General features: G+C 53.9%; 1 protein-coding gene across 1 annotated transcript in view; it reads left to right on the top strand.

The window, feature by feature from the left end:
• FBLN1 (fibulin 1) overlaps positions 1-17,071 on the top strand; it is an 80,924-nt gene extending 63,853 nt beyond the window's left edge. Inside the window, exon 17 of the mRNA XM_070371445.1 lies at positions 16,273-17,071. Coding sequence (XP_070227546.1) covers positions 16,273-16,412 — 140 coding nt within the window. The 3' untranslated portion in view covers positions 16,413-17,071. The remainder of the gene's footprint in view (positions 1-16,272) is intronic.
• Positions 17,072-24,655: the final 7,584 nt, after the last annotated feature.

Below are 24,655 nucleotides of genomic sequence, written 5' to 3'. Positions count from 1 at the left end.
ACACTCACCCCCGCATCCCGTCTCGGTCTTTGCAGACGCCTCTGGGGCCGTGATTGTCTCCATCAGGCAGAGGAGGGAGCTAAGGAAATGACCGCCTTGAGACTGAGCTACGAAAACCTCAGGGCCCTGTTTGCAGGCGTGTTTTCAGCTGTGCATTCTTGTTTCAAGCAATGTCTTAGAAACCCTCTAAGTCTGTACAGAGGAAGAAAGTGTTTTGTGGGCCACTCAGGCCTCCCGTGGGGGGCTCCTGGGCCCATTGACACCCCCCTGGGCAGCCCCCTGCTGCTTTCAGCACCTGGGAAGGGGCCGCACCTACTCATAGGCTGAACCCCTGCCTGCTCTAGGCTTCACCCTGAGTGGACATTGGGCAGTGGGTCAGGAAGGCTTCCTGAAAGAGGTGAGGTCTGAGCTGGGTTGTGATGCACTTGAAGGAGCAGCTGACACTCAGTGCTGGAAGCAAGTTCTTCGTCACCGCCACACACTGCGGCATGTTGGGCGTCTCCCGTCAACAGAGCAGGGACCGATGGCCAGAGAAGGCAGGTGTGGTTTGTCCTAGGCACTCCTGCTGCTGGAGGTGGGGCAGGCCTAGAGCCCAGTCTTCCCCAGACACCCGGAGCTGGAGCTCTTGGATGGTGGGTGTTGACTCGGGCAGAATTACCAAGAGTTTGTGTCCCAGAAAATTAACCAGTGCACAAGCCGCCAAGACCGTGAGACATGAATGTCGTTGCTCCCCCAGATAGCAGAAGAAGGAGAAAGCACTCCAAGCTGATTAAGAACCTGAAAGGGCCAGACCTTCCCCTAATGCGTCCTTTAAAAACCAGCTCTCCGCAGGGATAAAGGTGGCTCTGAGCAGGGCTGAGCTGCTCTCTCTGTAAAGCCGGGTGCAGCCGCCCTGTTACATTCCTCTTTCACCAGCTGTCAATGAAAAATGAAGAATGCATTTTCGACCTGTGCAAAAAATGCTCTATTAATGCCTGAGGTATTCTCGGGCCACTACAAAGCCTTCCTTATCCAGCCCCGGCTTCACTCTCCGCCCAGCAGAGCACTGGCTGTGATCAGGGGCTGCTCCAGGAGGGGTCTTTCAGGTAATAGTTCCTGGAGATGAGTAACGCGGGGCCGTGGTGAGGTGGGTGCAGTCTGTGTACCGTCAGCAGCCAGCAATGGGGGACCCTCCCCCGGGGCTCCCCAGGCCCCTGGGTGGTTGGTGGTATCTGAGCCTCAGCCCTCCCTGACCCCTCCTTGCTCACTACTCCTTTTAAACTGATTTTCTAAGGAGAGGGAGAAAAAAAGTCTGTCTACATAGAGGGTGTGCTTTGCCAAAATTTCTACTAGAACCTCCCCGAAGCCAATAGGAACCAGACAGCACTCAGCTCAAGCTACTTTTTAGACCCAGTGGTTGATTTCGTGAATGGCCCTCTCGATCCTTGGTGGGCATCACCGTTTCTATAGGAAAAAAAAACGAAGAGCATCAGTGTCAGTTGGCAAGCAGGTGTGCTGGACGTCCAGTCTGTTCTGGGTTGTTCCCTGGGCTCCTCATCCACCCCTGGGTCCCCTGAGGAACAGAGGTGCTCCTATCTTCAGCTCCTGCCTGGGTACCATGGCAACCAGTCATGCTCCCAATAAAGTCTGAATGAATGGAGATGGTCCAGCTCACCTTGTAAGGCTTCCCAGTGGTAAAGAATCCGCCTGCTAATGCAGGAGATGCAGAAGACGTGGGTTCGATTCCTGGGTTGGGAAGATCCCCCTGGAGGAGGAAATTGCAACCCACTCCAGGATTCTTGCCTGGAGGATCCCACGGACAGAGGAGTCTGGTGGGCTGCAGGCCATGGGGTCACAGGAGAGTGGGACACGACTGAGTGACTGAGCACATACGCATGGACATGGGTTAGGTTGAGGACGGATATTCCCTAATTGCGGACACCATTCTTGTCATTTGATGAAATGATAAGGAAGCTCCTAGCACCACGTGGCATGTAGTAGGTGCAGTCAGTATTCGTGGAACCCAAACCTTTTCCCACAGCCCACGTTGTCTGTGCCAAAGCCTCTAAATTTGGCCCATAGGTCACCACCCTAATAACAATATCCTCACTCCCCGTCCTCAAGTGAACCAGAAGCTTTTACATTTTGAAAGAGCATTCTAAGTTTTTTTGTGAGCATACAAGGACTGTTACTGTATTTCACTTTGGAAAAATATCAATGGCTGGGGTGGCCCTTTTAGGGCAAAACACCCTGGAGCCTCTGCTTCCACAGCTGGAGCACTGAGCTTGGGGTCAGGTGTCCCAGCATGGTTCTTGCTTGGTTGTCGGTTTCTAGCTGTGTGACCTCCGGCAGGTCTCACAACCTCTCAGAGCCTCGGTTTTCTTCTCGGTGAGATTGCCGTAGTAATGCTTGCCTTGCCAGGGTATAAGCACCAGAAGGAGTTGTATGTATTGTAACATAGCTGGGTAGGTTGTTAGGGGATAAATGAGCCACTGTGCGGAGGCCGTTTGGGGCTAGAGAGCTGGTGAAGTCTCGGAGCCCCCTGAAAGGACAGGAGAACAGCCGTGGGGTCACATGGGATGCTCCTGGGACTGCTCACCCCAAAGTGGCTCCAGTTACCTGGGAGCTGTGTCATAGGCACCCCTCATGGCCTGGGCTGATGAGTCAGGCTGGAAGCAGAATGGTGGAGGCCATGCCTCCTGAGTTCTGTCATCCTTGAATTGTTTATTCAACAGGAACCTCCTGGATTCCTACTCCATGCCTAACCCTGTGCTGGGTGCTGGGGGACAAGTTTACACCCAAGCCACAAATCCTGCTTTCAAGACGTTGCCTCCTGGCTTCCCTAGCATCCTGCCATATGAATTCCTGCAGTTTATTTTTCAGCAGTAGGTTTTGTCTCTGTTAATGTCTCAGCGAGAGAGACAAGTAATAATGTGGCAAGGCTGCAGTGTACACTGACTACTTTGTGCACTTTACAACCCTGGGGGGCACCATTCACAGCCTCTTCTACGTGCAGTGCACAGCTTAGTCAGCTGTACACAGCAGCCCCAGGACAAGAGCTTGTGAGTAAAGACAGCTGTACCTCAGCCCCTGGCCAGGGGAAGCCTCATGCAAAGCAAAGAGCTTGCCTGCCCAGCCGTCTGCCTTCAAGTCAGTCTCGGGCATTCCAGCCTGCAGGGTTCAGATGGCCTCTTTGGAATCTTTACCTCGTAAGGGGTTAAACACACGCGGCTGACCCGTCCGGGAGCCTGATTCGGAAAGCTTGGCCCAGGATCAGTACACATTACGGATGAGATTCAGAAATTCCGCCTAGAAACAGCAGCGCGGCCGTCTCTGCCGGTGATGAGTGATCGGCCCTGTCCTGCTTTCACGGCAAATCCCGGGATTAGGCGCTTTCTCTTCTCCGGGAGGCACAGCCCCCGCCCCGCCCGCCGGGGCCACACCCTGGCCGGCAGCCAAGTCGTTTCCCAGGGGATGCAAAGGGGCGGGCCTCGGCCGACCTCACCTGGAGGCTGGCAGGCCTCGGAGGGCAGGGGGGCGTAGAGGGCAGGCGCGCCCTCTCAGAGGCCTGAGACGGGCGCTGAGAGTGACGGACACCAGCGCCTTTTGTGCTGACTGTGCCGGGGCCTCACGGAGCAGCGATGGGCCAGAGGCGTTGGGCCCGGAGCCATCGTGACTCATAGAGAAACAGCTATTCCTGCTGCAAAGGCCTTTGAGGAGGGGCCCGACACCCAGTTTCACAGAAGCAGAAACTCTCAGAGGCCACCCCCAGGCTGGCAGGGGACTCTTAGGGCTCAGAGGGGTCCTCTGCTTTCGTGGGCCTCACTGGACACCTCTCTGCTCCTGCGCATGGACCCGTGCATCACGTGGGCTGCTTCTCACACCTGCTGGCCCCCTGCCCCCCACCCCCGACGTCGTCTCCCAGCCACGAGGTCCACTGGCCTGGCTGGAGCCTCCCTCCTGTCTCAGCAGGGTGCTTCCACATGGTGGTGAAAGGTGCTCCAGCCACGAGGCTCCGGAAGCCAGGGGCCCTCTGCTCCCCTCCTCCCGCCCCCGCAGCCGGTTGCTAACGGGTCTGCCAGGTTTTAACCCCACCTTTCACGTCCAGTCCTGCCGCCCAGCTGGAGACGTCTTCAGCCTCAGCTTGCTCATCTGCTCCGCAGCGTCCAGCATTCTTCCCTCCCCCTTCCCTCCACTCTGCTCCAGACACACCAGCCCACGCCCCAGACCCCAGCCATTTCATGGCCTCTCTCGTCTCCTGGACTTGAGCTATGGCATTCACCTCCTTCTCCTCTTGGTTAAGCTCCTATTCATCCCTCAGAGCCCAAGACAGCCGTCACCTCCTCTCACACGCCCTCCACGCCCCACCCCCCACAGGCAGAGTGGGTGGCTTGCTGCTTTGTGCTCCCAAAGCCCCAGGGCCGAGCTTCTTAGAGGACTCTGGTCTTCATTCTTCTAGCAAATAATGTGTGTGTCCCAAGGGAGCAGGCTCTGCTCTAGGGATGCATCAGCCACCAAGAGAGACAGATGTGAATCCTAGCCATGCACATGTTTTCTTCCGGGGTTAGGAGCAGCCAGGAGATAAGTATAACATCCGCATTGTCAGGCAGTATGAGTGCTGTGCAGAGGGCGGGGGAGGAGAGGGGAGCGGGCAGCCACTGTGCATCTGGTGGTGGGAGACGTTCGTCTAAGGACCCGGGGAGCTGAGGAGATGAGCTGTGCGGAGATCTGGAAGGGGAGCTCCAGGCAGTGGGGATGGCAGGTGCAAAGGCCCTGAGGCAGAGGCAAGCCTGGCATGTTCGAATTGCATGGGCCCATGAGGCAGGGTCTTGAGGCCACCACAATGGCTTGGGCTTTACTGCCAAGTGAGGTGGGAGCCATAGGAAGGTTTTGGGTTGAGGTGGGAGACGATCCCTCTGGGCGCCTGGGTGAGCCTGGGGATCTAGTTTCATGACCAGGGATCAAACCCTGGGCCCCCTGCTTTGGAAGTGCAGAGTCTTAGCCTCTGGATATTGTGGCTTGCTCTGTGGGCTTCCCTCATAGCTCAGCTGGTAAAGAATCCGCCTGCAATGCAGCAGACCCCGGTTTGATTCCTGGGTCGGGAAGATCCATTGGAGAAGGGATAGGCTCCCCACTCCAGTATTCTTGGGTTTCCCTTGTGGCTCAGCTGGTAAAGAATCCGCAATGCGAGAAACCTGGGTTCGATCCCTGGGTTGGGAAGATCCCCTGGAGAAGGGAAAGGCTACCCACTCCAGTATTCTGACCTGGAAAAGTCCATGGGGTCGCAAAGAGTAGAACATAACTGAGTGACTTTCACTTTCTTGCAAAACCTTTCAAAAGACCTGTGATCCATGCTGGAGGTGACCGTGGCTTTGACCATGTGGCCCTGGCAGGAAGGGTGGGCAGCAGACAGATTCCGGATACATCAGGGGGTGGTGCCAAGTTTTGCTGAAGAGTCGGGTGTGAGACAAAGATGACTGCATGGGTCTTGACCTAAAGAACAAGCAGACTGAGGTTGTCAGCAGGTGAGCTGGGGGAAATTGTGACACGGCAGCTCTGGGGAGGTCGCATGTTCCCTTTGGCATTAAGACTGTGGGCCTTGTGGGACACCCTTGGCCACACAGGGGTAGAGTAAGTCTGGGAGGTGATCGTGGGTAGATGGCGGCTGGTGCCCAGAGACCAGACACGCTCATGGAGGAACTGAGCATCCTCTGTCGTCCCCTTCTCCTCTTGCCCCCAATCCCTCCCAGCATCACAGTCTTTTCCAATGAGTCAACTCTTCGCATGAGGTGGCCAAAGTACTGGAGTTTCAGCTTTAGCATCATTTCTTCCAAAGAAATCCCAGGGCTGATCTCCTTCAGAATGGACTGGTTGGATCTCCTTGCAGTCCAAGGGACTCTCACAAGAGTCTTCTCCAACACCACAGTTCAAAAGTGTCAATTCTTCGGCGCTCAGCCTTCTTCACAGTCCAACTCTCACATCCATACATGACCACAGGAAAAACCATAGCCTTGACTAGACGAACCTTTGTTGGCAAAGTAATGTCTCTGCTTTTGAATATGCTATCTAGGTTGGTCATAACTTTCCTTCCAAGGAGTAAGCGTCTTTTAATTTCATGGCTGCAGTCACCATCTGCAGTGATTTTGGACCCCCCAAAAAATAAAGTCTGACACTGTTTCCACTGGTTCCCCATCTATTTCCCATGAACTGATGGGACCAGATGCCATGATCTTCGTTTTCTGAATGTTGAGCTTTAAGCCAACTTTTTCACTCTCCACTTTCACTTTCATCAAGAGGCTTTTGAGTTCCTCTTCACTTTCTGCCGTTAAGGGTGGTGTCATCTGCATATCTGAGGTTACTGATATTTCTCCCGGCAATCTTGATTCCAGCTTGTGTTTCTTCCAGTCCAGCGTTTCTCATGATGTACTCTGCATATAAGTTAAATAAGCAGGGTGACAATATACAGCCTTGACATACTCCTTTTCCTATTTGGAACCATGAGGACAAAGGATTCACCACTGGGTTCAGTATCGCCCTAGCTGATGGCGACCTTGACCAGGCCATTCTCAGTGGAGTGGGGTCAAGGGGAGACACGTCAGGGTGGGAGCCCTGGAGGCACCACAGGGGGACTCCTTCCAGAAGGTCTGCTGTGCGTGCGAACGGAGAAATGCTGGTGCCAGTTGCGGGGCGGTGTGGTCACGGCATTGTGAGTTTTTTTTAATATTTATTTATTTAATTTGGCTGCACTGGGTCTTAGGTGCATCATGTGAGCACCGGTGAGCGCGTGGGATGTCGTTCCTGACCAGGGATTGAACCTGGGCCCCTGCGTTGGGAGCGCAGACTCTTAGCCACTGGGCCACCAGGGAGGTCCCCACTGCGTGTTTTGCCTCCTCTTCCACCGGTTGTACATTTCCGGAGGCAAGAGCCTACGAGGGCTCATCTGTGCCACGCCCCCCGTCACCCTATGTGTCTCTCTTTCTTGCACACCCCTGCGTGCACACGTGTGCGCACACAGCGTGCCCACTAGGAGGTGCCCAGGCCCGGTGCCCAGCAGGCTGCAGGGTCACGCTTGCCTGCTCACGCACAGAGTCACCAGGGGGTTAAATGAGCCCAGAGCGGGCTCTCGGCATCTCCCGAGTTCTCCTGCGGATTGGCCGTGTCCAGAATGATTTGTGATGCTCTTACCGCTGCTGTTATGCACCTTCTGAAAAGCCTTTGAGATCACCGGCACGTTAATAAATTATTCTTTTTTTCTTTTAAGAAAATGAAGTGTTTTTAGCCAAACAGCTGCAGAGGCATGTTGTGTGAAATTAGGGGGAAAAAGGAGTCTGATGATGATACGGATCTTCCGACGGCCTCACCTGACAACCGTAACTACACAGAGGACCCAGACACCCACCATCAGCCACTGTCACCACGCACTTCCCGCGGCCTCAGAGCCGGGTGTTCCCAGACGGAGCGTCCCATCTGTGCTCATGGCTGAGAACTCCGAGTGCCGGGTCCTCGACGGTCACAGTCGTCTCAACAGCAAGGGCACTGCTGTGTGCTGGACACTCCCAGCATGTAGGCCACACGTCCTGTGTCCCTTGGGTTTCCCTGATGGCTCAGTAGTCAAGAATCCCCCTGCCAATGCAGGAGACAAGGGTTCAGTCCGTGGGTAGGGAAGATCCTCTGGAGGAGGAACCCACTCCATGTGTGCAACCCACTCCAGTATTCTTGCCTGGGGAATCCCCATGGACAGAGGAGTCTGGTGGGCTGCAGTTCATGGGGTCGCACAGTGTCGGACATGACTGAGCGATTGAACGACAGCTGTGTCACTTATCCCTGTGGGAGATGGCCCCATTCTCCAGGTGAGGACACTTGAGGCTCAGAGGGGCTTCCAGGCTCGGGGGGCATGACTGAGGCCTGCACACAGCCTGGTGGGGCTGGATGTGGGGTTTCTGCTGCCACGACCGTCCTGTGTGACCTTGAACCAGGCAGAGTCCTCCTCTTTGAGGTCTGTCCCAGCCCTGAGATTTCTCATCTGGGGGCACCTGGAGACATGCAAGGGGGCTGATGAGTTTGGGTCTAGCGATGGGGAAGGGGCCCCAGCAGGAAGTGAGTGGGGCTGATCCAGGTGGGAGGACTCGCAGAGAAAGAGGGGAGGACTCTCGCCCTTCCCATTACCGTTGCATCCTGGGCCAGCCTGGTAAAAGCAGGTGCATCAGACGGCAAATCCCTTCTGGAAAACTGCCCAGGCTGTCTCTCCCTCCGGTGAGGCCAGGCGGCTTGGTGGAGGGGCAACGGCCCAGGGCCTGGCTTCGGGGGCAGGTTTGCTGTTTCTGGTTCAGAACTCATTTCACCCCCAGACCCCCGTCGCTCCTCCTGGAACCATGAGGCCCCAGCGTGTGTGGCTGAGCTGTTGGGGGAGGAGATGGTGGACGGGGGTGTCTTCATACCCACCACGTGCCCCTGGAAATGCTGGTTCCTGCATCCAGGAAGGAGCCTGGAAGGCTTCGTGTGGAGCTGACGTTTCTTTTCCTCTTTCTGCCCGAGGGAGAGGCGGGCCCCCGGGGGTTGGCTCCGGTTCCCTGCTGCTTCCCCACGTAGACCCTCAGGTTTGGTTGTGAGAGACCCGGGAGGAAGTGTGTTTATGAGAGCCGAGAAGTCGGGAGGATGGTTCTGCTGAGGCCGACTTTAAATCTGCGACTAAGACCCCTGTCCTCCACCTTCCAGCTCTTACTGGGTGTTTTTCAGGCAAGAACAGAAGACAGGGATTGGGGAGCTCCGTTCCTTCACCGCCCATGACCGATATGATTGCCCTGTAGTTCCTCTCTGCCGTTTTTGCCCTGTATGGATGACTCAGCCAAGGGCAGTACATTCTGGAAGTTTCCTCCACACCACATTAGGGCAGGTGCGGTCAGGTGGAGAGAACTAAGCTCAGGGTCTGTCCCGTCTGGGTAGCGCTGTGCCCTGAGAGCCCTGTGATCAGGGACGTTAGCCCACAGAGCCCCGAGCTCCTCCCTGGTGGGAGGGAGGTGATGGTCCTTCCCCCCCGAGGAGTGTGGGCACCACGGGAAGGAACAGTGGACGCAGGGGCCCGTCCGTTCCCATCTCCTCCCCCGCTGTGGACCTCCTTCCCGGCCCATCACCACTATAGCTTTGGACGTTAGACATACGGGCCGTATTTCTTCCTGTTCGTGTGTTTTCCTCTTTGCCTTCGGTCTGTGCTGCTCATCCTGGCCTGGAGTTATCCCTGTTGAGGAAAATGTCCTGAGATCCTGGTGATGGTTTGCTTTTTCCCCAGTCTCCCGCTGTGTTAGTGTTTGGTGAAACCACATGGGTCTCCTCTGAGCTCCAAGATTCTTGGTCCTGGCACCTTGTCCAAACAGGCCGACTCGTCACCTCTCCCGGGCTCGTGGCTCAGTGTGGCAGCCGCTGGGGTCAGACAGGGAGGCCTGGTTCTCACCTGTTGCCTTTCTGCTTCCACATGGGCCACACCCGAAAACCCAGCGACCTCTGGCTATCATCCGTTCCTTCCCACCAGTTTTGTTTCTCCGGGTGATAACTTTCAACTTCATGAACTGTGCTTCCTGCTTCGGTCTCTAGTTCACGCGTTCATTTAGCGATTCACTTACTGCGGGCCTCCTATGTGGCAGGTCTGTAGTAGGACCAAGGACCTACTATGTTCCAAGAACCAGAGATAGGAGAGTGACCAGGACTACCTCCCTGGTGGCGCAGCGGATAAGAGTCTGCCTGCCAGTGCAGGGGACGTGGGTTTGATCCCTGATCCTGGAAGGCCCCACAGGCCGCAGAGCAGCTAAGCCTATGTGCCCACAGCTACTGAAGCCCTCGCATCCTGACCCTGTGCTTTGCAGCAAGAGAGGCCGCTGCAAGGAAGAGTAGCCCCTGCTCGCCGCAACTAGAGAAATCCTGCTTGCAGCAACGAAGGGCCAGTGCAACTAAACATTAATTAATTAAATTTTAAAAAGATTGACCGGAAAAGAAAGTCTGTGCCCTTGACCTCTGGCCTCACATGGCAGTGGGGAGACCCTGACAACCGAGAAGACCAATGACTCCGTACCCTGATTTCAGGTAGCAACCACGTCTTATTCTCATCTGATGCTGACTTTCTTCCCTCTGCCTTTATTTCAACTTGAAGCTCTGTCTTTTGAAAAGCACAGTTCATTTCCACTGGCGTGAGGTACCATGCCGTCTCTGGATGGATCATCATTTTTGCTAAGATGCTCTTCAACAGCCCTGTTCACGCCATTACACTTGGTCTGTTAGAATCGCAGGACTTCTGAGTCGGAGGCTGAACCTCAGAAAGACGGTGTCTCGTACAAGGTCACAGGGCTGCTTGGTGAGGACGCAGCAGAGCAATGCCAGACTGTGATTCCAGGTCTCCGCAGACCAGTGTCTCGTGCAGAGGCCCTCATGGATGATCCTCCTCCTTTCAGACAACCTGTGGATGATCAGTTGCGACCCCAGTCAAGCGGCAGAAGCCTGGGGATGGCTGCAGGGGCCTGGAATCCAGACCACAGTCCCCAGGAGGCGATGGAGGTCTCCTGCTGGACACTTGGGCTCTGTGTTCGGGCTCCTGGCACATCGGCTGCAATTTACAAAGCAGAGACGAGACATGAAGGTGAAGTGCCCGAGGGGACCTACATTTTTCAAAGGAAAAAAAAAAAGACTTAATTATATCTTTCAGAGGCACAGACACGCCGAGGAATACCAGCAGTGTCTGGGACCCGAAGCAGAAATGCCAAAGATGAGGATTTGGAAGATTAACACAGTTGAACATCATGGCCTTTTTTTTTTTCCCTGGGGCTCTTGAAAGTTAGGGAGGTAAACACCCCAGCAGGGAAGATGGACAAGGCAGGCATGCTGGAAAGAGCCTTTCCCTCTCTCCTGCATTTTGCTGCAGGAATGGTCTTTCCACATAAAGCTGCTCCCGCTCAGAGCCTTCAGTGGCCCCTTCCCTTCAGGACAAAGGTTTGAGGGGCCCTCAGGGAGTAGGGTCCCTCTTCCCTCCCCTCGCTCCTTCTTCTCTTTTCTCTCTCTTCCTCTGCCTTCATCCCACGGGATAATTGTGACGGTGCTCCCACTGTGTCCCGCCCCGGGCCCTGCGCTGCGGACAGTGGACAGAGATGAACGTGATGTAGACCCTGCGTCCGCAGGGGGAGTCGACTGTGAGGGTTCCCTCGAGGGAGACCAGGTACCAGGTGACGCAGAGTGGGGCTGGCAAGGTTTCATGAGAGAGGACGCAGGCGGTCTAGCCGGTCCCCAGCGCCTGGCACAGAGTGGGTGCCAGCCACACATCTGTAGAAGCAAGTGACGGATGCAGCTGGACCCCTGGTGGAGGTTCAGTTTCTAATGTCTGTGATGCCACATTTGGGCAGCAAGGGTTTGTCTAGTTCCCTCTCTTGTTTCCCTGCACCCAGAAGGTTGATGGTGGTTCTGAAAGAACAGTTGTCTAGAATCGGTGGCGGTGAGGAGGCCAGGAGACTACTGCTCTGGGTTCCAGTCCTGTGAGCCTGACAAGGTGTGAGGTCCCTGAGGAAGCCCTTTACCACCTCCTTACCCTCCTCTGTTTGTCTTTCCCCAGGATTAACTCTGTTCCCAGAACTGACTGAAACCTTCACACTTGGGGCCTTTGCACAGGTCCTGCCTACCTTGGGCCTCCCTGGTGGCTCAGATGATAAAGAATCTGCCTGCAGTGTGGAATACCTGGGTTTGATCCCTTGGTTGGGAAGATCCCCTGGGGAAGGAAATGGTAACCCACTCCAGTATTCTCACTCCATGAGAATTCCACGGACAGAGGAGCCTGGCTGCAGTCCGTGGGGGTCGCAAAGAGTCGGACACGACTGAGCTCCTGACACCTTCACTTTACTTACCTCGTTGGCTCCTACTTGGTCGTTTTTATTTTAAACTCATTTATTTTTTGGCTGCGCTGGGCTTCTCACTGCTGTGGCTTCTCTTGTGGAGCACAGGCTGTAGGCACTTGGGCCACAGTATCTGTGGCACATGCTCCATGGCTCCATGGAGCTTACTCGCTCCATGGCATGTGGGATCCTCCCCGACCAGGGATCAAACCAGTGTCTCTTGGATTGTGAGGCAGATTCTAAACACTGGACCACCAGGGAAGCCCCCGGCTTAGTATTTAAAATCCAATTTGAAGTCAGCTCCTCTGTAGAATCTTCCTTAAACTTCCCTTGTGCAGAATGGCCTCTACTGGATGGATGGATGGATGACGGGTGAATGGATGTGTAGGTGAACGGATGGATGATGGATGGTGGGTGGATGGATGGATGATTGGATGGGTGGGTGGATGGATGGGTGGGAAAGCTGTGAAGAAAGAAGTGATATCAGGAGAAAGTCTAGGTTCAGTGAAGGTGAGGACCAGGAGGTGGATCTCAAGCTTGAACTAACCTGGGAATGAAGGGAGCGTATTCACTGAAATCAGAGCCCCCAGGAAGTGTGGCTAGGCTGAAGAAGTGGTCAGATCCACAGAGTGGGTGTGGCCTGGGATGTGGACCCCAGGTCACAGGAGAAGGCCAGGGCGGCTGACCCCCTGCTCACCTGCTGTGTCACTCCCACAATGCCTTGTTTAACCCTTGCAGATGCCTGTGTCTTCCACCTCAGTCGTTCTCTTGTTAAATGCAAAGATCCTGAGACAATCCAGGCCCTGAGTGTGACCTACATCTGAAGTTCAGCCTTCTGCTCCCTCTTCCCCTTCTCAACGCCCTTCTTCTCTAAAGCAGCTCTTAGTTTCCTTTAGTGTTCTGTTTGGCCTCTTAGCTGTTTACAGTTGGAACACTTAGCCAACAGCGTGACGTTCTGGTCTTTAGGCGTCATAGAAACTAAACCTCATGAAGTGCCCTAACAGTACATATTGAGATTTAAATATATTTTCTATACATCCAGAGCTTTCCTTTCTCGTCAATGTTTAAGGCAGTCTAATAAAAATGTCCAGCATTTGCTCTGTTTTTCAATCATGGAGGAATCCGGTCCTACTCGCACTGAAATTCATATCACACTGGAATGCTGTGGCGCTTTATGGGATCCAGCGCTTATTTCTGAGGGGGAAGCAGCACATGGTCTTGGGATGGTTTTGTTTCTGACTCTGAAGATGGCCGTTTAATCCCTGTTTCACAGAGGAGGAAGTGGGGACTCAAAATTTCAGTAACCAACCTGGAATCATGCTTCTGACTGAGGTCAGCTGGACTCAAACCTTGTGTCCTGAAAGGGCTTCCCTTGTGGCTTAAACAGTAAAGAATCTGCCTGCAATGCAGGAGACCCAGGTTCAATCCCTGGTCGAGAAGATCCAGTGGAGAAGGGAATGGCTACTCACTGCAGTATTCTTGCCTGGAGAAATCCATGGACAGAGGAACCTGGCAGGCTACAGTCCATGGGGTCGCAAAGAGTCAGACACGATTGAGCAACTAACAACAACAACAATATATACTTTGTATTTATAATAATTAAACTATATATATATTTATATGTGTGTGTGCTGCGTGTGTGCTATGTCACTTCAGTCATGTCTGAAGTGACTTACACTCTTTGCAACTCTATGGACTGCAGCCCACCAGGCTCCTCTGTCCATGGGATTCTCCAGGCAAGAATACTGGAGTGGGCTGCCATGCCCTCCTCCAGAGCATCTTCCCAACCCAGGGATTGAACCCACGTCTTTTTGCGTCTCCTGCATTGGCAGGTGGGTTCCTTACTGCTTGCTCCACCTGGGAAGCCCATATATTTGTATATCATATATTAATTATATGATATTGAAAGGGCTACAGTCCATAGGGTTGCAAAGAGTCGGACACGATTGAAGCACCTTAGCGTGCGTGCACACACACACACACACAGTATCATGATAATATATAGAAATAAATACGTGTCTGATCATAGCTTGCGGAACTGTTCCCTCCACCTCGTTGCTCTCTGTCCTAAACTAGCTCTCAGGCTCACTGAGCCTCTCACCTCTTTCCTTCAAGCCCCCTGAGCCCTCTGAGCACTGCCCCAGGGATGCGTGCAGGGGACCGAGGCCACTGAGGCTGGTGGCGCCGGTGGCGGTCTCCGGCCTGGGGAGAGGAGACGGTCACGCTGGTGAGGGCTGAGGGACTGGAGAGTCTGGGGCCGTGCTTGCCACAGGGCCATGGGCAAACCGAGAGTGGCGACAAGCCCCGTCTTTAGCCGGGAGCTGATGATGCTCGTGGGCGTTCAGACAGGACAGAACTGGGATGTCATCGCCAGGCAGGGGCAGAGAAAGGGTGCTGACAGCCCACCGAAGCTTCTGCTTATCTTTCCATCAGAGCTAGAGCCCTTGTTTGCTTAGAATAGCCTGGAATTCCACCCTACTGCTGGGCTCTTCACCTTTGAAACACAAGCCCAGGGAGTGAAAGGGGGATGGCCTGCCCAAATCCCCTTCCTGACCATGAACTTGGTGGTCTTGACCGAGAACTGGCCACGGGTGCAAAAGGCCCTGGGCCCCTTTAGACTCCCCAGAGCCTTCACTGATCTCAGCGTGGGTGTGAAGGGCCACGCTGGGTGCACATTTCCCAAGTCAGCGGCAGGGCTGTTTGTACAAACCAGCCTGCAGTCAGCAGTTGGACGCAGCAAACACTCTGCATTCTGGCTGGTTCTCAGGCTCCAGGGTGTTGTTTGTAGACAGCCCTGCAGTGATGGGTGGTTCTTGACCCCACCTTCAGTGACGTCACGTTGGGCTTGGAAATTGTCATATGGCACGACCAGACGACCGGCTGCTCCAGCACACCCCTGCGCCACACGGCTTTGGGCAAGTCCTAATATCAGAGCGGGGGCGATGGAAGAGGGTCCCTCCTAAATGTCAACAGCTGTAGGGGTGGCACCTGCTCTGTGCCAGGCACGGGGATCTGCAGGAAGAGAGGCACTTTCTCCAGGAAGCCTTTCCTGACTCCCCCGCCTCCCTCACCTCCATCCTCACCCCCGCTGGACAGTGTGTGGACTTCTGTCAGAGCACGGCACTCACCTAGGTCCCCACTGACTTTGAAACCAGGGTTCTGTTTGTTTTCTTGGCATCACCATGAACGGTGCCTGGTACCTGTTGAGGAATGCATGAACGCGTGCAGAAGTGAGGCAGTGAGCCCACCCGTCCGGCAGGGAGGTGGCCCTGCACCCCTGGAGCTCACACCATGGTGGACACCGAGCTGGGGGGCGGGTCGGGTCGGGATCAGTCAGTGCAAAGCACAGGCTCACGTGGCATCATCTGCTCACTGTGGAATCTGAGGTCCCGAGAGGGTGGTGGGCTCTCCACATCCAGCCAGGAGGAGAGCATCTGGTCCCCGAGTGCAGGGGCATTCTCTCCGTGAGATGCTGGGTGCCCTGCTTGGGCAGGCAGCGACGTCAGGGTCCGGCCTGGAGACATGGAACTTGCGGGGACAGGACACTTGGGGTTGTTCCTCCTCCACTGCGACTGAGCTGAACTTATCTGCCCTTCCCTCTGAGCCCTGTCTGGGGAGGCCACCATCATGGCCTTTGCCGGGTCCCTGCTGTGGTCCAGGCAGACCTCCCTGCCACCCCCCAGGAGCTTTACACGGCAGGCTTCTGCTTCCCCGGACAGACACCTGTCTCCCCCGTGCCGTCTGTCCTTCTGATTGCCCTGACCCATCTCTGCTGCTCGAGCTGGACTCGAGCTGCCTCTTGCTCACCATGAACACTGGGCAAGGGTTCAGGTGTCACCCTTCAAAAAAGAGGTGTGGAGAAAGAAGGACCCAGGAGTGTGTCCCATAGGGAACTAGGACTTCTCTGCTCAGATAAAAGGTTTCCAGGCCCCCAGGACAGTCCTCAACGTGAGAGACTGGGGGAAGAGGCTCACACATGCTTTGTTTCCTCCCATGGGTCACAAGTGGGCACAGTGGGTTAGGAGAGACTGGGACGGGTGTCTTCTGGGCATCTGCTCCATGCCAGGCCCTTTATCTAGACTCTTAAGTTCTTGGTTGGATAGACGGTGGTAGAGGAGGAAAGCAGGCTCACAGAAGAGGAGCTGGCAGGACTAAGGCAAGGACTCCAAAGCCCACGCGCACAGACTCACAGGGCGAGCTGCTCACAGCGGACGGGCTGCAGAGAGCCCGCTGTCACTCGTCCCCAGGGATGATGGCAGAGCCCGGGGGTGATCACTTGGAGGGAGATGCAAGCACCTGGCTCAGGCGGGACTTGATGAGGTCCGAGCACTCCTGCAGCTCTGAAAATCCCGGAGGGAAATCGTGTCCCCGGTCTCCACGTTGCTTCGGTCCCTGCTAACTCCCCACACACCTTCTGCTCTCTCCCCAGGCGTCGTGCGCCAGGTGCGGCCCATCGTGGGCCCGTTCCACGCCGTCCTGAAGCTGGAGATGAACTACGTGGTTGGGGGTGTGGTGTCGCACCGGAATGTCGTCAGCGTCCACATCTTCGTCTCTGAGTACTGGTTCTGAGGGGCCGGCTCGCAGCGCAGCCAAGTCATTGCCCTGTGACGACGCCCTGTCCCCGTTTGTAGCACCCAGACATATCTCGGTTTTATGTATCTGTTTGTAGTGTTAGGCTGACATGTATTAAGCTGGGCCAGATGAATTAAGTCCATCTGTTGTCTTTTGGTGTTTAAATAATGAGTCCAATGACTTAAGTGTTTGGTTGAAAACCTTGCTTCTCTTCTAACACAAAGGTTAAATTTTGCTCCCTTTTCCCATCTCTGGGCTGGGCGTTGCTAAATGACCAAGAGGGGAAAAAAAAACATTTTTCAAGGGGCAGCTAAGTCCAAATGGCAAGAGAAGACCAGTTCTTGCCCTGATTTTATGAAATTTTGACATTTGGTACTTTTTTTTTGCCAATCAAGTTTTGTGTATGAAATTCTAAAGAAGGTTACCAAAGAAGAGCAGGTATGATAACTTCTGCCCAGAAGCAGCAGGCCGCAGTGCCCTGGGGAGCCCTTCAAAGGTCAATTACAATTGTGTGCAAACAGAAGATCCCGGTGAAGCCACAGCCTGCTAGGCTTGTGTGCAGCTCCAGTATGTTCACCAAAGCAGTCACTGGGTTTTCTGCACCCTGCCTCCATCCTGTATCATAGGTGGGAAATTAAACAGCTTTGTGAGCCTCATGATGCTGTGTGCATGGGAATCTTTTAAGAGGGGCGGTCCTGTCTAGCTAAGGGCTTGCAAATATTCCTCAAGACCTTCTCAAAACCCTCCTGCCTCCCAAAGCTCTGGGGTGGGGCCCAGCCTGTATATTGGGAAAGCCTCCAACCCACATCATTTCTGACAGCTTGCCACCCCCTGGTGCCCAGGAAGCATGGCTCGAGCACCCTCCACGCCCCAGGCTCGGCCCAGCAGGCACGTCATGGAGCTCTGCTGGTGGTATCCCTTGTGGGCTTTCTGATCCCCTGTAGAAGCTGCCAGGGGGAGATGAGGCTTCTCTTTCGTGGGAAGGAGAGACCACCAGATGCACTGAATCCCCCTGCACTCAGCAGCCTGTGCTTCATTTATTCCTCCTGGAAACCCACCCACGTGGGTGCGATTGTGCCTGATTTAGAGACAAGCAAACTGGGCTCAGGGCTTCCCTGGTGGCTCAGCAGTAAAGAATCCACTTGCCAATGCAGGAGACCCAGGCTCAATCCCTGGGTCAGGAAGATCCCCTGGAAAAAGGAGTGGCTACCACTCCAGTACTCTTGCCTGGGAAATCCCATGGACAGAGGAGCCTGGCGGGCTACAATTCATGGGGTCGCAAAACAGTGGGACACGACTTAGTAACTGAACTATAACAACAATTAAACAACAGAATTGGGCTCAGAGAGACCAACTCAACCGCCCAAAGTCACACAGCTTTTTAGAGACAGAGAAGGGATTCAGATTGTTTATCAGATTCCAAACTCCATTCCTCTCTAAAAGCCTGTGTCAGGAGAGACGTGGACAGACTGGATTTATGGGGATCCTGGCACCACCTTCGGCGTGGACAGTGGCCCGAGGGCAGCCTGCGCCCCCAGGCCCGCTCGCACCCGCAGGAGTCAACACCCATGCCCGTGGTCTGCACGTACGTTTCCTCAAGTCCCGCCCAGGCTTCACCCCGTCTTCTTAGGCATCCCATTCATGCCCCGGGTCATCTCAGCAGTTGGAACCCTGGCACTGGCCACGCTTTCAGCCCCACAGTGGGATTGCAGTGTGGCCGGTGTCTGGTAACTCGAACATGTCCAACTCTCAAACCTTCGGGAACTCCCAGCCTTTGTGAGGCCACTCATTTGGGGCACTCGTCCACTAAAGCCAGCCAGGCCTGGACCAGCCCGTCACATCTTGGCGGGAAGGGTAAGAAGCAGTGTAGGGCTGGGCTGTCCTGGAGTCAGGTCCAGGGATGAGGAGGGTGAGGGGACATCTGAGCAGCTCTCGGCGCCTGTGAACTGGGGTCTGGGCAGGGAAGGGGAGGGTGCCTGGAGTCTGATCACAGGAAGGGACACCTCAGTGCAGTTAAGGAGGTGGGGGGAATGGAAGGACTACATGGGTTCTGGTTCCCATCTGCAGCTTTCAGGGCGAGGCTGCAGAAGCCGGGAAGTTCTGAGCTCAGGCCCTGGGAGAGGCAGGTTTCCGGGAGACTCTTCCTTCTGAGGACTGGGTGGAGTGGGTGGGAAGACGTGCTGATGGGTCATTCTGGGAAAGGGCCTTCCCCATGCTCCTGATAGAGTTAGGGTGAGAGGTGCCATTGGTGAACAGAGCCAAGCCTCCTCCTGTCGATTGGCTCTCAGGTGAGCACATGACCCAAGCTGGCCAATCAGATCTTCCTGACGGAGGGCCGCGGGGCACGGGAAAGGGCAGAGGAGAGGTGGTGAGGTCCCCAGCTGTGGGGTAGAAAAGAGGAGGCGGAAAGGGAAGGAAGTCCAGGTCCTGTCTGATTCAGAGAGCCACAAGGGCCGGGTCTGAACTTCACCTTGGCAGGAGCCAGCTGCCAAGCCTCAGTTTCTGCACCTGCAAAGTGGAGCCAGGAACCCCTGCTCAGCTGCCTGGCTTCCCAATGGCAGTGAGGAGCCCGGAGGTGATGCGGGCAGAGGGCTTTGCACCCGCGAGGTTCTGTGTACCTGTAGGAGACCTTAGCATCGAGCGTCCTTAGAGGTGACCATGGCGATGATAACTGTTGCCACGGTCAAGCCACGTGAACGTCCTCCTGAGGCCAGGAGTCTTTTTAGCTCTGCATTTCCTTTCCTTACTCCTTTGCGAGACATTCGGTTATAGACGGCTCTCTATATTACACACAAGCCTAATTTCTCACATTTTATATCAAGCTCCAGGCTGGGCACCTGATGGACAGAAAAGCCTCCCATTATTCTTGCAAAGCAATTCCTGTCAGCACCCAGTATCAGCTGTGTCAGGTTCCAGAAGGTCTCATATCACACTATTCTCCCAGAAGGCTGCATCTGCTTTGAATAAAGGGAGACTACTCCAATGTTCAGAGCAGCGCCGTGGCACGTGGCAGGAGTGCCTGGGTCCCCTGGCGTCCTGGAGGCACCAGTGTGGAATGAGATGGAAGCAGACTCTTGAATGATGTTTGAAGTCATAAGAGAGAAATAGAACCATTGCAGAGCTTTTGCAATGTGGCCTAGGGGAAGTCTGGTGAGAGTCTCCGTGACTTCTTGTAATTACATTACTCTGTCGGAGATCTGTTATGGGCCAGGTAATGGCCTCTGTAATGGTCCCCTGATACACACACACACACGTGCACGCGCACACTTCACGCTCAATGCCTCTGCCAGGCCAGCTCAGGTCCATCTTCTGCCAAGAGGCCTCCTGCCAGCCTCACCCCCTGGGCTGGTCCCCTGTCCGGTGTTCTTTCTATTCCACGTGTACCCACAGCTCTGCATGAAAGGCTCTCTTCCCCTAACATACTGGGTCTGTGACTCTCACTTAAAAAAAAACTTACTATATAATTTTTTAAAAATGCACTAGAGCACACAGAAGTGAAGTGAAAGTCGCCCAGTCGTGTCCGACTCTGTGCGACCCCGTGGACTATCCATGGAATTCTCCAGGCCAGAATCCTGGAGTGGGTAGCCTTTCCCTTCTCCAGGGGATCTTCCCAACCCAGGGATCAGAATCAGGTCTCCCGCATTGCAGGTGGATTCTTTACCAGCTGAGCCACCAGGGAAGCCCAGAGTATAGAGAAGAATATATAAAACCTCTCGCCCCCATCACCCAGCTTCAACAGTTACTGACTCTCTACCCATCTTCTTTTATCTCCCCTGCGCTCCTCGCCTGCACCTGCCAACTCCTCTTATTTTGCAGGAGTATTTTTTAAAGTAAACTTTATTTTTAGAGCAGCTTTAGATTGACAGAAAAATTATGATGGTAGTACAGTTCCTGTATACCCACCCCCCAGTTTCTCCATTTTAATATTTTACTTTCACATGGTACGTTTGTTACAATTAATGAACCCACGTTGTTGTTCAGTCGCTCAGTTGTGTCCGACTCTTTGTGACCCCATGGACTGCAGCACTCCAGGCCTCCCTGTCCCACACCATCTCCCAGAGTTTGCCCAAATTCATGTTCATTGCATCAGTGATGCCATCCAGCTATCTCATCCTCCGACGCCCTCTTCTCCTTCTGCCCTCGATCTTTCCCAGCATCAGGGAAAGATAATGAACCCATACTGACACATTGCTGCTGCTACTGCTGCTAAGTCACTTCAGTCGTGTCCGACTCTGTGCGACCCCATAGGTGGCAGCCCACCAGGCTCCCCGGTCCCTGGGATTCTCCAGGCAAGAACACTGGAGTGTTCAACTGGGTTGCCATTGCCTTCTCGAAGGCATGAAAGTGAAAAGTGAAAGTGAAGTCGCTCAGTCGTGTCTGACTCTAGCGACCCCATGGTCTGCGGCCCACCAGGCTCCACCGTCCCTGGGATTCTCCAGGCAAGAGTACTGGAGTGGGGTGCCATTTCCTTCTATTATTAACTAAAATACATCCTTTCTTCTGGTTTCCTTAGTTGGTGCCTAACACCCATTTACTGTCTCAGGACCCCACCCAGGATCCCATATGCAGTCATCCTGTCTCCTTAGCTCCTCTGGGCTGTGACGGTTTCTCAGACTTGCCTTGTTTTCGATGACCTTGGCAGTGTTGCGGAGGACTGAGCGGAGGTGGGTGGGTTGTAGGATGCTCCTCTGTTAGGTTTCAGATGATGTTCTTCTCAGGATTAGACTGGGTTCATGGGTGTTGGGGGGGCGACCATAGAGGTGAAGTGCTCATCCCATCCCTCACATGTTGGCACGTGTAACATGACCAATCCCTGTGACACTGACCTCGGTTACCTGGCAGAGATGTGCCTCTCAGGCTTTCTCACCGTAAAGTCACCCTCCCCTCATCAGCTCTGGACTCTGGGACGAGCTCACTATGCACAAGTCAGCTTGAAGGACTTACTCTCCAGCATCTTGAGGGCTGAGTGCAGGAAGACTTTCAAGCAAATCCCAGATACCATGTCGCTTCATGTTTCAAAATCTTCGATGCTTTCAAAATATGCATTTCTAAATATAAGGACTTTTTACCACCACACCCATTATACATCACCATATTCGCAATGAGTCCTTAATATTTTCTAATAAGTAGCTTATATTTCTAATTCAGCTCGACAAGCATTTAGTAAGATAGGTATAAGGACCCCAGGAGGGATGCAAAGATAAGGAAGATGCAACCCCTGCTCCCTGGGGATGGGGGCAAAATAGAAGGCAGTAATTTCCTTAACACGTGCGGCTCAGCTGGTAAAGAATCTGCCTGCAATGCAGGAGACCTGGGTTTGATCCCTGGGTCAGGAAGATCCCCTGGAGAAGGGAACGGCTACCCACTCCAGTGTTCTGGCCTGGAGAATTCCATGAACGCTATAGTCCATGGGGTCGCAAAGAGTCGGACACGACTGAGCGCCTTTCACTTCACATTTCCTTAGCAGGAGGAGCTTTTCATTTACCGAAGGACTCACTTTGGGGCTGTTTCACAGAACCAGCCTCCGCGTTGTGCTCCTGGTTTACCCAAAAGTAGACTTGTCCCTTTTCATCCTTCAAGTCTCAGCCCAAACACGCCTCCTGGAGTGGAGGCTGCTTTTGGACTCCAACCACTCAGGGCCCAGACTCCCTCCTACAACATGGGATTCTTTCTTTTAACCTTTTATTAATTTTTTACAAATGAACAAATTATTTATTTATTTGGCTATACCAGGTCTTAGGTGCAGCACATGGGCTCTTTAATCGCAGCATGTGAATTCTTAGTTGTGACTTGTGGGATCTAGTCCCTGACCAGGGACTGAACCCCAGCCCCTGCATTGGGAGCTCAGAGTCTTAGCCACTGGGCCACTAGTTCGTTTAGTCACTTCAGTCGTGTCTGACTCTCTGCGACCCCATGGACCATGGCCTGACAGGCTCCTCTGTCCATAGGATTCTCCGGGCAAGAATATAGGAGTGGGTTGCCATTTCCTTCTCCAACTGGCCCACTAGGGAAGTCCCAATAACACGTATTTCACACGCACACCCCAAATGGTCCCAGGGTTGCCTCACCTGGGGCTCCAGCTGTGGTTACCTGGTTCCGAGCAGGGCTCTGGGCCACTCCTAGGCCAGGTGGTCAGAGCCAGGAACGATAGCCCAGGCAAGAGGAGGAAGGGGAATAGCATGATTGGGAACCCCTGTGCACTGCCCCCAAGGCTGGAAGGAGTAGGGAGGCTGGAGGGCAGGGAGGAGGCTGGGCAAAGGCCAGCCAGAGGGAAGGACAACTCCCCACCCCCACCCTGACTCTGGTGAATGAAATCAAGTTTAAAGTTAGAAGGTACTATTTATGTATGTGCAGGCAATTGAACAGCGTCCCCCAAAAGATGTGTTCAAGGCCTAACACCAAGTCCCTGGAAATGTCCCCTTCTTTGGAAACAGAATCTTGGCAGGTGTGACCAAGTTGAGACTCTCAGGATGAGCGCATCCTGGATTTGGGGTGGGCTCTGAATCCAACTACTGGGGACTTCCTTCATGGTCCATTGGTTAAGACTCCACACTTCCACTGCGGGGGGTGTGGGTGCAATTCCTAGTCTGGAACTAAGATCCTGCATGCCTAGAGGCATGGTCAAAGATTAAAAAAAAAAATCCAGTGACCGACGTCTTATAAAGATAAGAAAGGGAAACTCGACACACAGATGTACAGGAGAAGGCCTGATGAAAATGGGGGAGGAGATTGGAGGGAAATGTCCCCAGGCCAGAGACTGCTGATGGTGACCAAAGTGGGGAAGAGGAGGCCCCTGGAGACTCCAAAGGGAGCCAGCCCCACCCATACCTGATTTCTGACCACCAGCCCCCACTGTGAGATAATAGATATTTGTCATTTTGAGTCACTGAGTTTGTGTTAATTTCTTACAGCATCCCTAGAAAACCGGTGCCGTGTGTGTGTTTTGTGTGTATACACTTACATTTGTATGTGTGCATGCGTGCTAAGTCACTTCAGTCATGTGCGACTCTTTACAACCCCCTGGACTGTAGCCGCCAGGCTCCTCTGTCCATGGGATTCTCCAGGCGATACTGGAGTGGGGTACCACAGCCTCCTCCAGGGGATCTTTCTTACCCAGGGATGGAGCCCACGTCTCTGTGTCTTCTAGGTTGGCAGGAGGGCTCTTTACCCCTAGTGCCACCTCGGAAGCCTATGTGTATGTATGAAAGTGAAAGTGTTATTCACTCAGTCACGTCCGACTCTTTGTGACCCCACAGACTGTAGCCCGCCAGTCTCCTCTGTCCTGTCCATGAAATTCTCCAGGCAAGAACACCTGAGTGAGTTGCCATTCCCTTCTCCAGGGGATCTTCCTGACCCAGGGATCAAACCCACGTCTCCCATATTGCAGGCAGATTCTTTACCATCTGAGCCACCAGGGGACCCCAATATATATTTTTTAATTCCTGCTCAGTAGCTTATGTCTTCCTAGGTGGGCCGAATGGTAAAGAGCCTGCCTGCCAATGCAGAAAATGTAAGAGACCCGGGTTTGATCCCTGGGTTGGGAAGATCCCCTGGAGAAGAGAATGGCTACCCACTCCAATATTCTTGCCTGGAGAATTCCATGGACAGAGGAGCCTGGCTGGCTACAGTCCATGGGGTTAAAGAGTTGGACACAACTGAGCGACTTAGCATGCAGTATATATGTTTTATTGCTTTCTTGGAGAACGCAGATAGTGGATGAATACTGTTATAGCTGATTTGCAATGCTGTGTGAGTTTCAGCTATACAGCCTTTCTCACAGTTTTCAAATTACGGCCCACTGGAGTGGAGATGCGTGCTCCCTTGGTCTCTAGCACACCAGCCCCATCAGGACGGCCTGTTTCCCTGGGAATTGGCGCCAGAAGGGCAGCACAGAGCACAGGAATCATCACCTCGACATAATGGTTCACCAAAGTCCGACCTCCTGAGTGACAGCAGGTGACACTGAAGACCAAAGTGCCTCTGCGTTCCATTTGGACATTTCCGCCGTGATTCACGGTGTCCGCTGCAAGTTCAAGGTGTCACTGTTCCATTATTAAATATGACGGGGCGTTTGGAGGCTTTGGCGCTCGGTGGTAAGCAGTCGGCCTTTAACGCAGCCGCCTTATTAATATGTGTGGCAGCTCCTGCATGAATCAGTGTCATTTAACTAGGCAATGGCATTATAATCACCCATGAAATTATGCATAGGAAGGTCAATGGGACAAGTCAGACTGAAATGA

This window comes from Bos mutus, chromosome 5, assembly GCF_027580195.1.
Source record: "Bos mutus isolate GX-2022 chromosome 5, NWIPB_WYAK_1.1, whole genome shotgun sequence".
NCBI lineage: Eukaryota > Metazoa > Chordata > Mammalia > Artiodactyla > Bovidae > Bos > Bos mutus.
The sequence above is the reverse complement of the archived record's forward strand: the minus strand, read 5'-3'. Positions and strand labels throughout refer to the sequence as shown.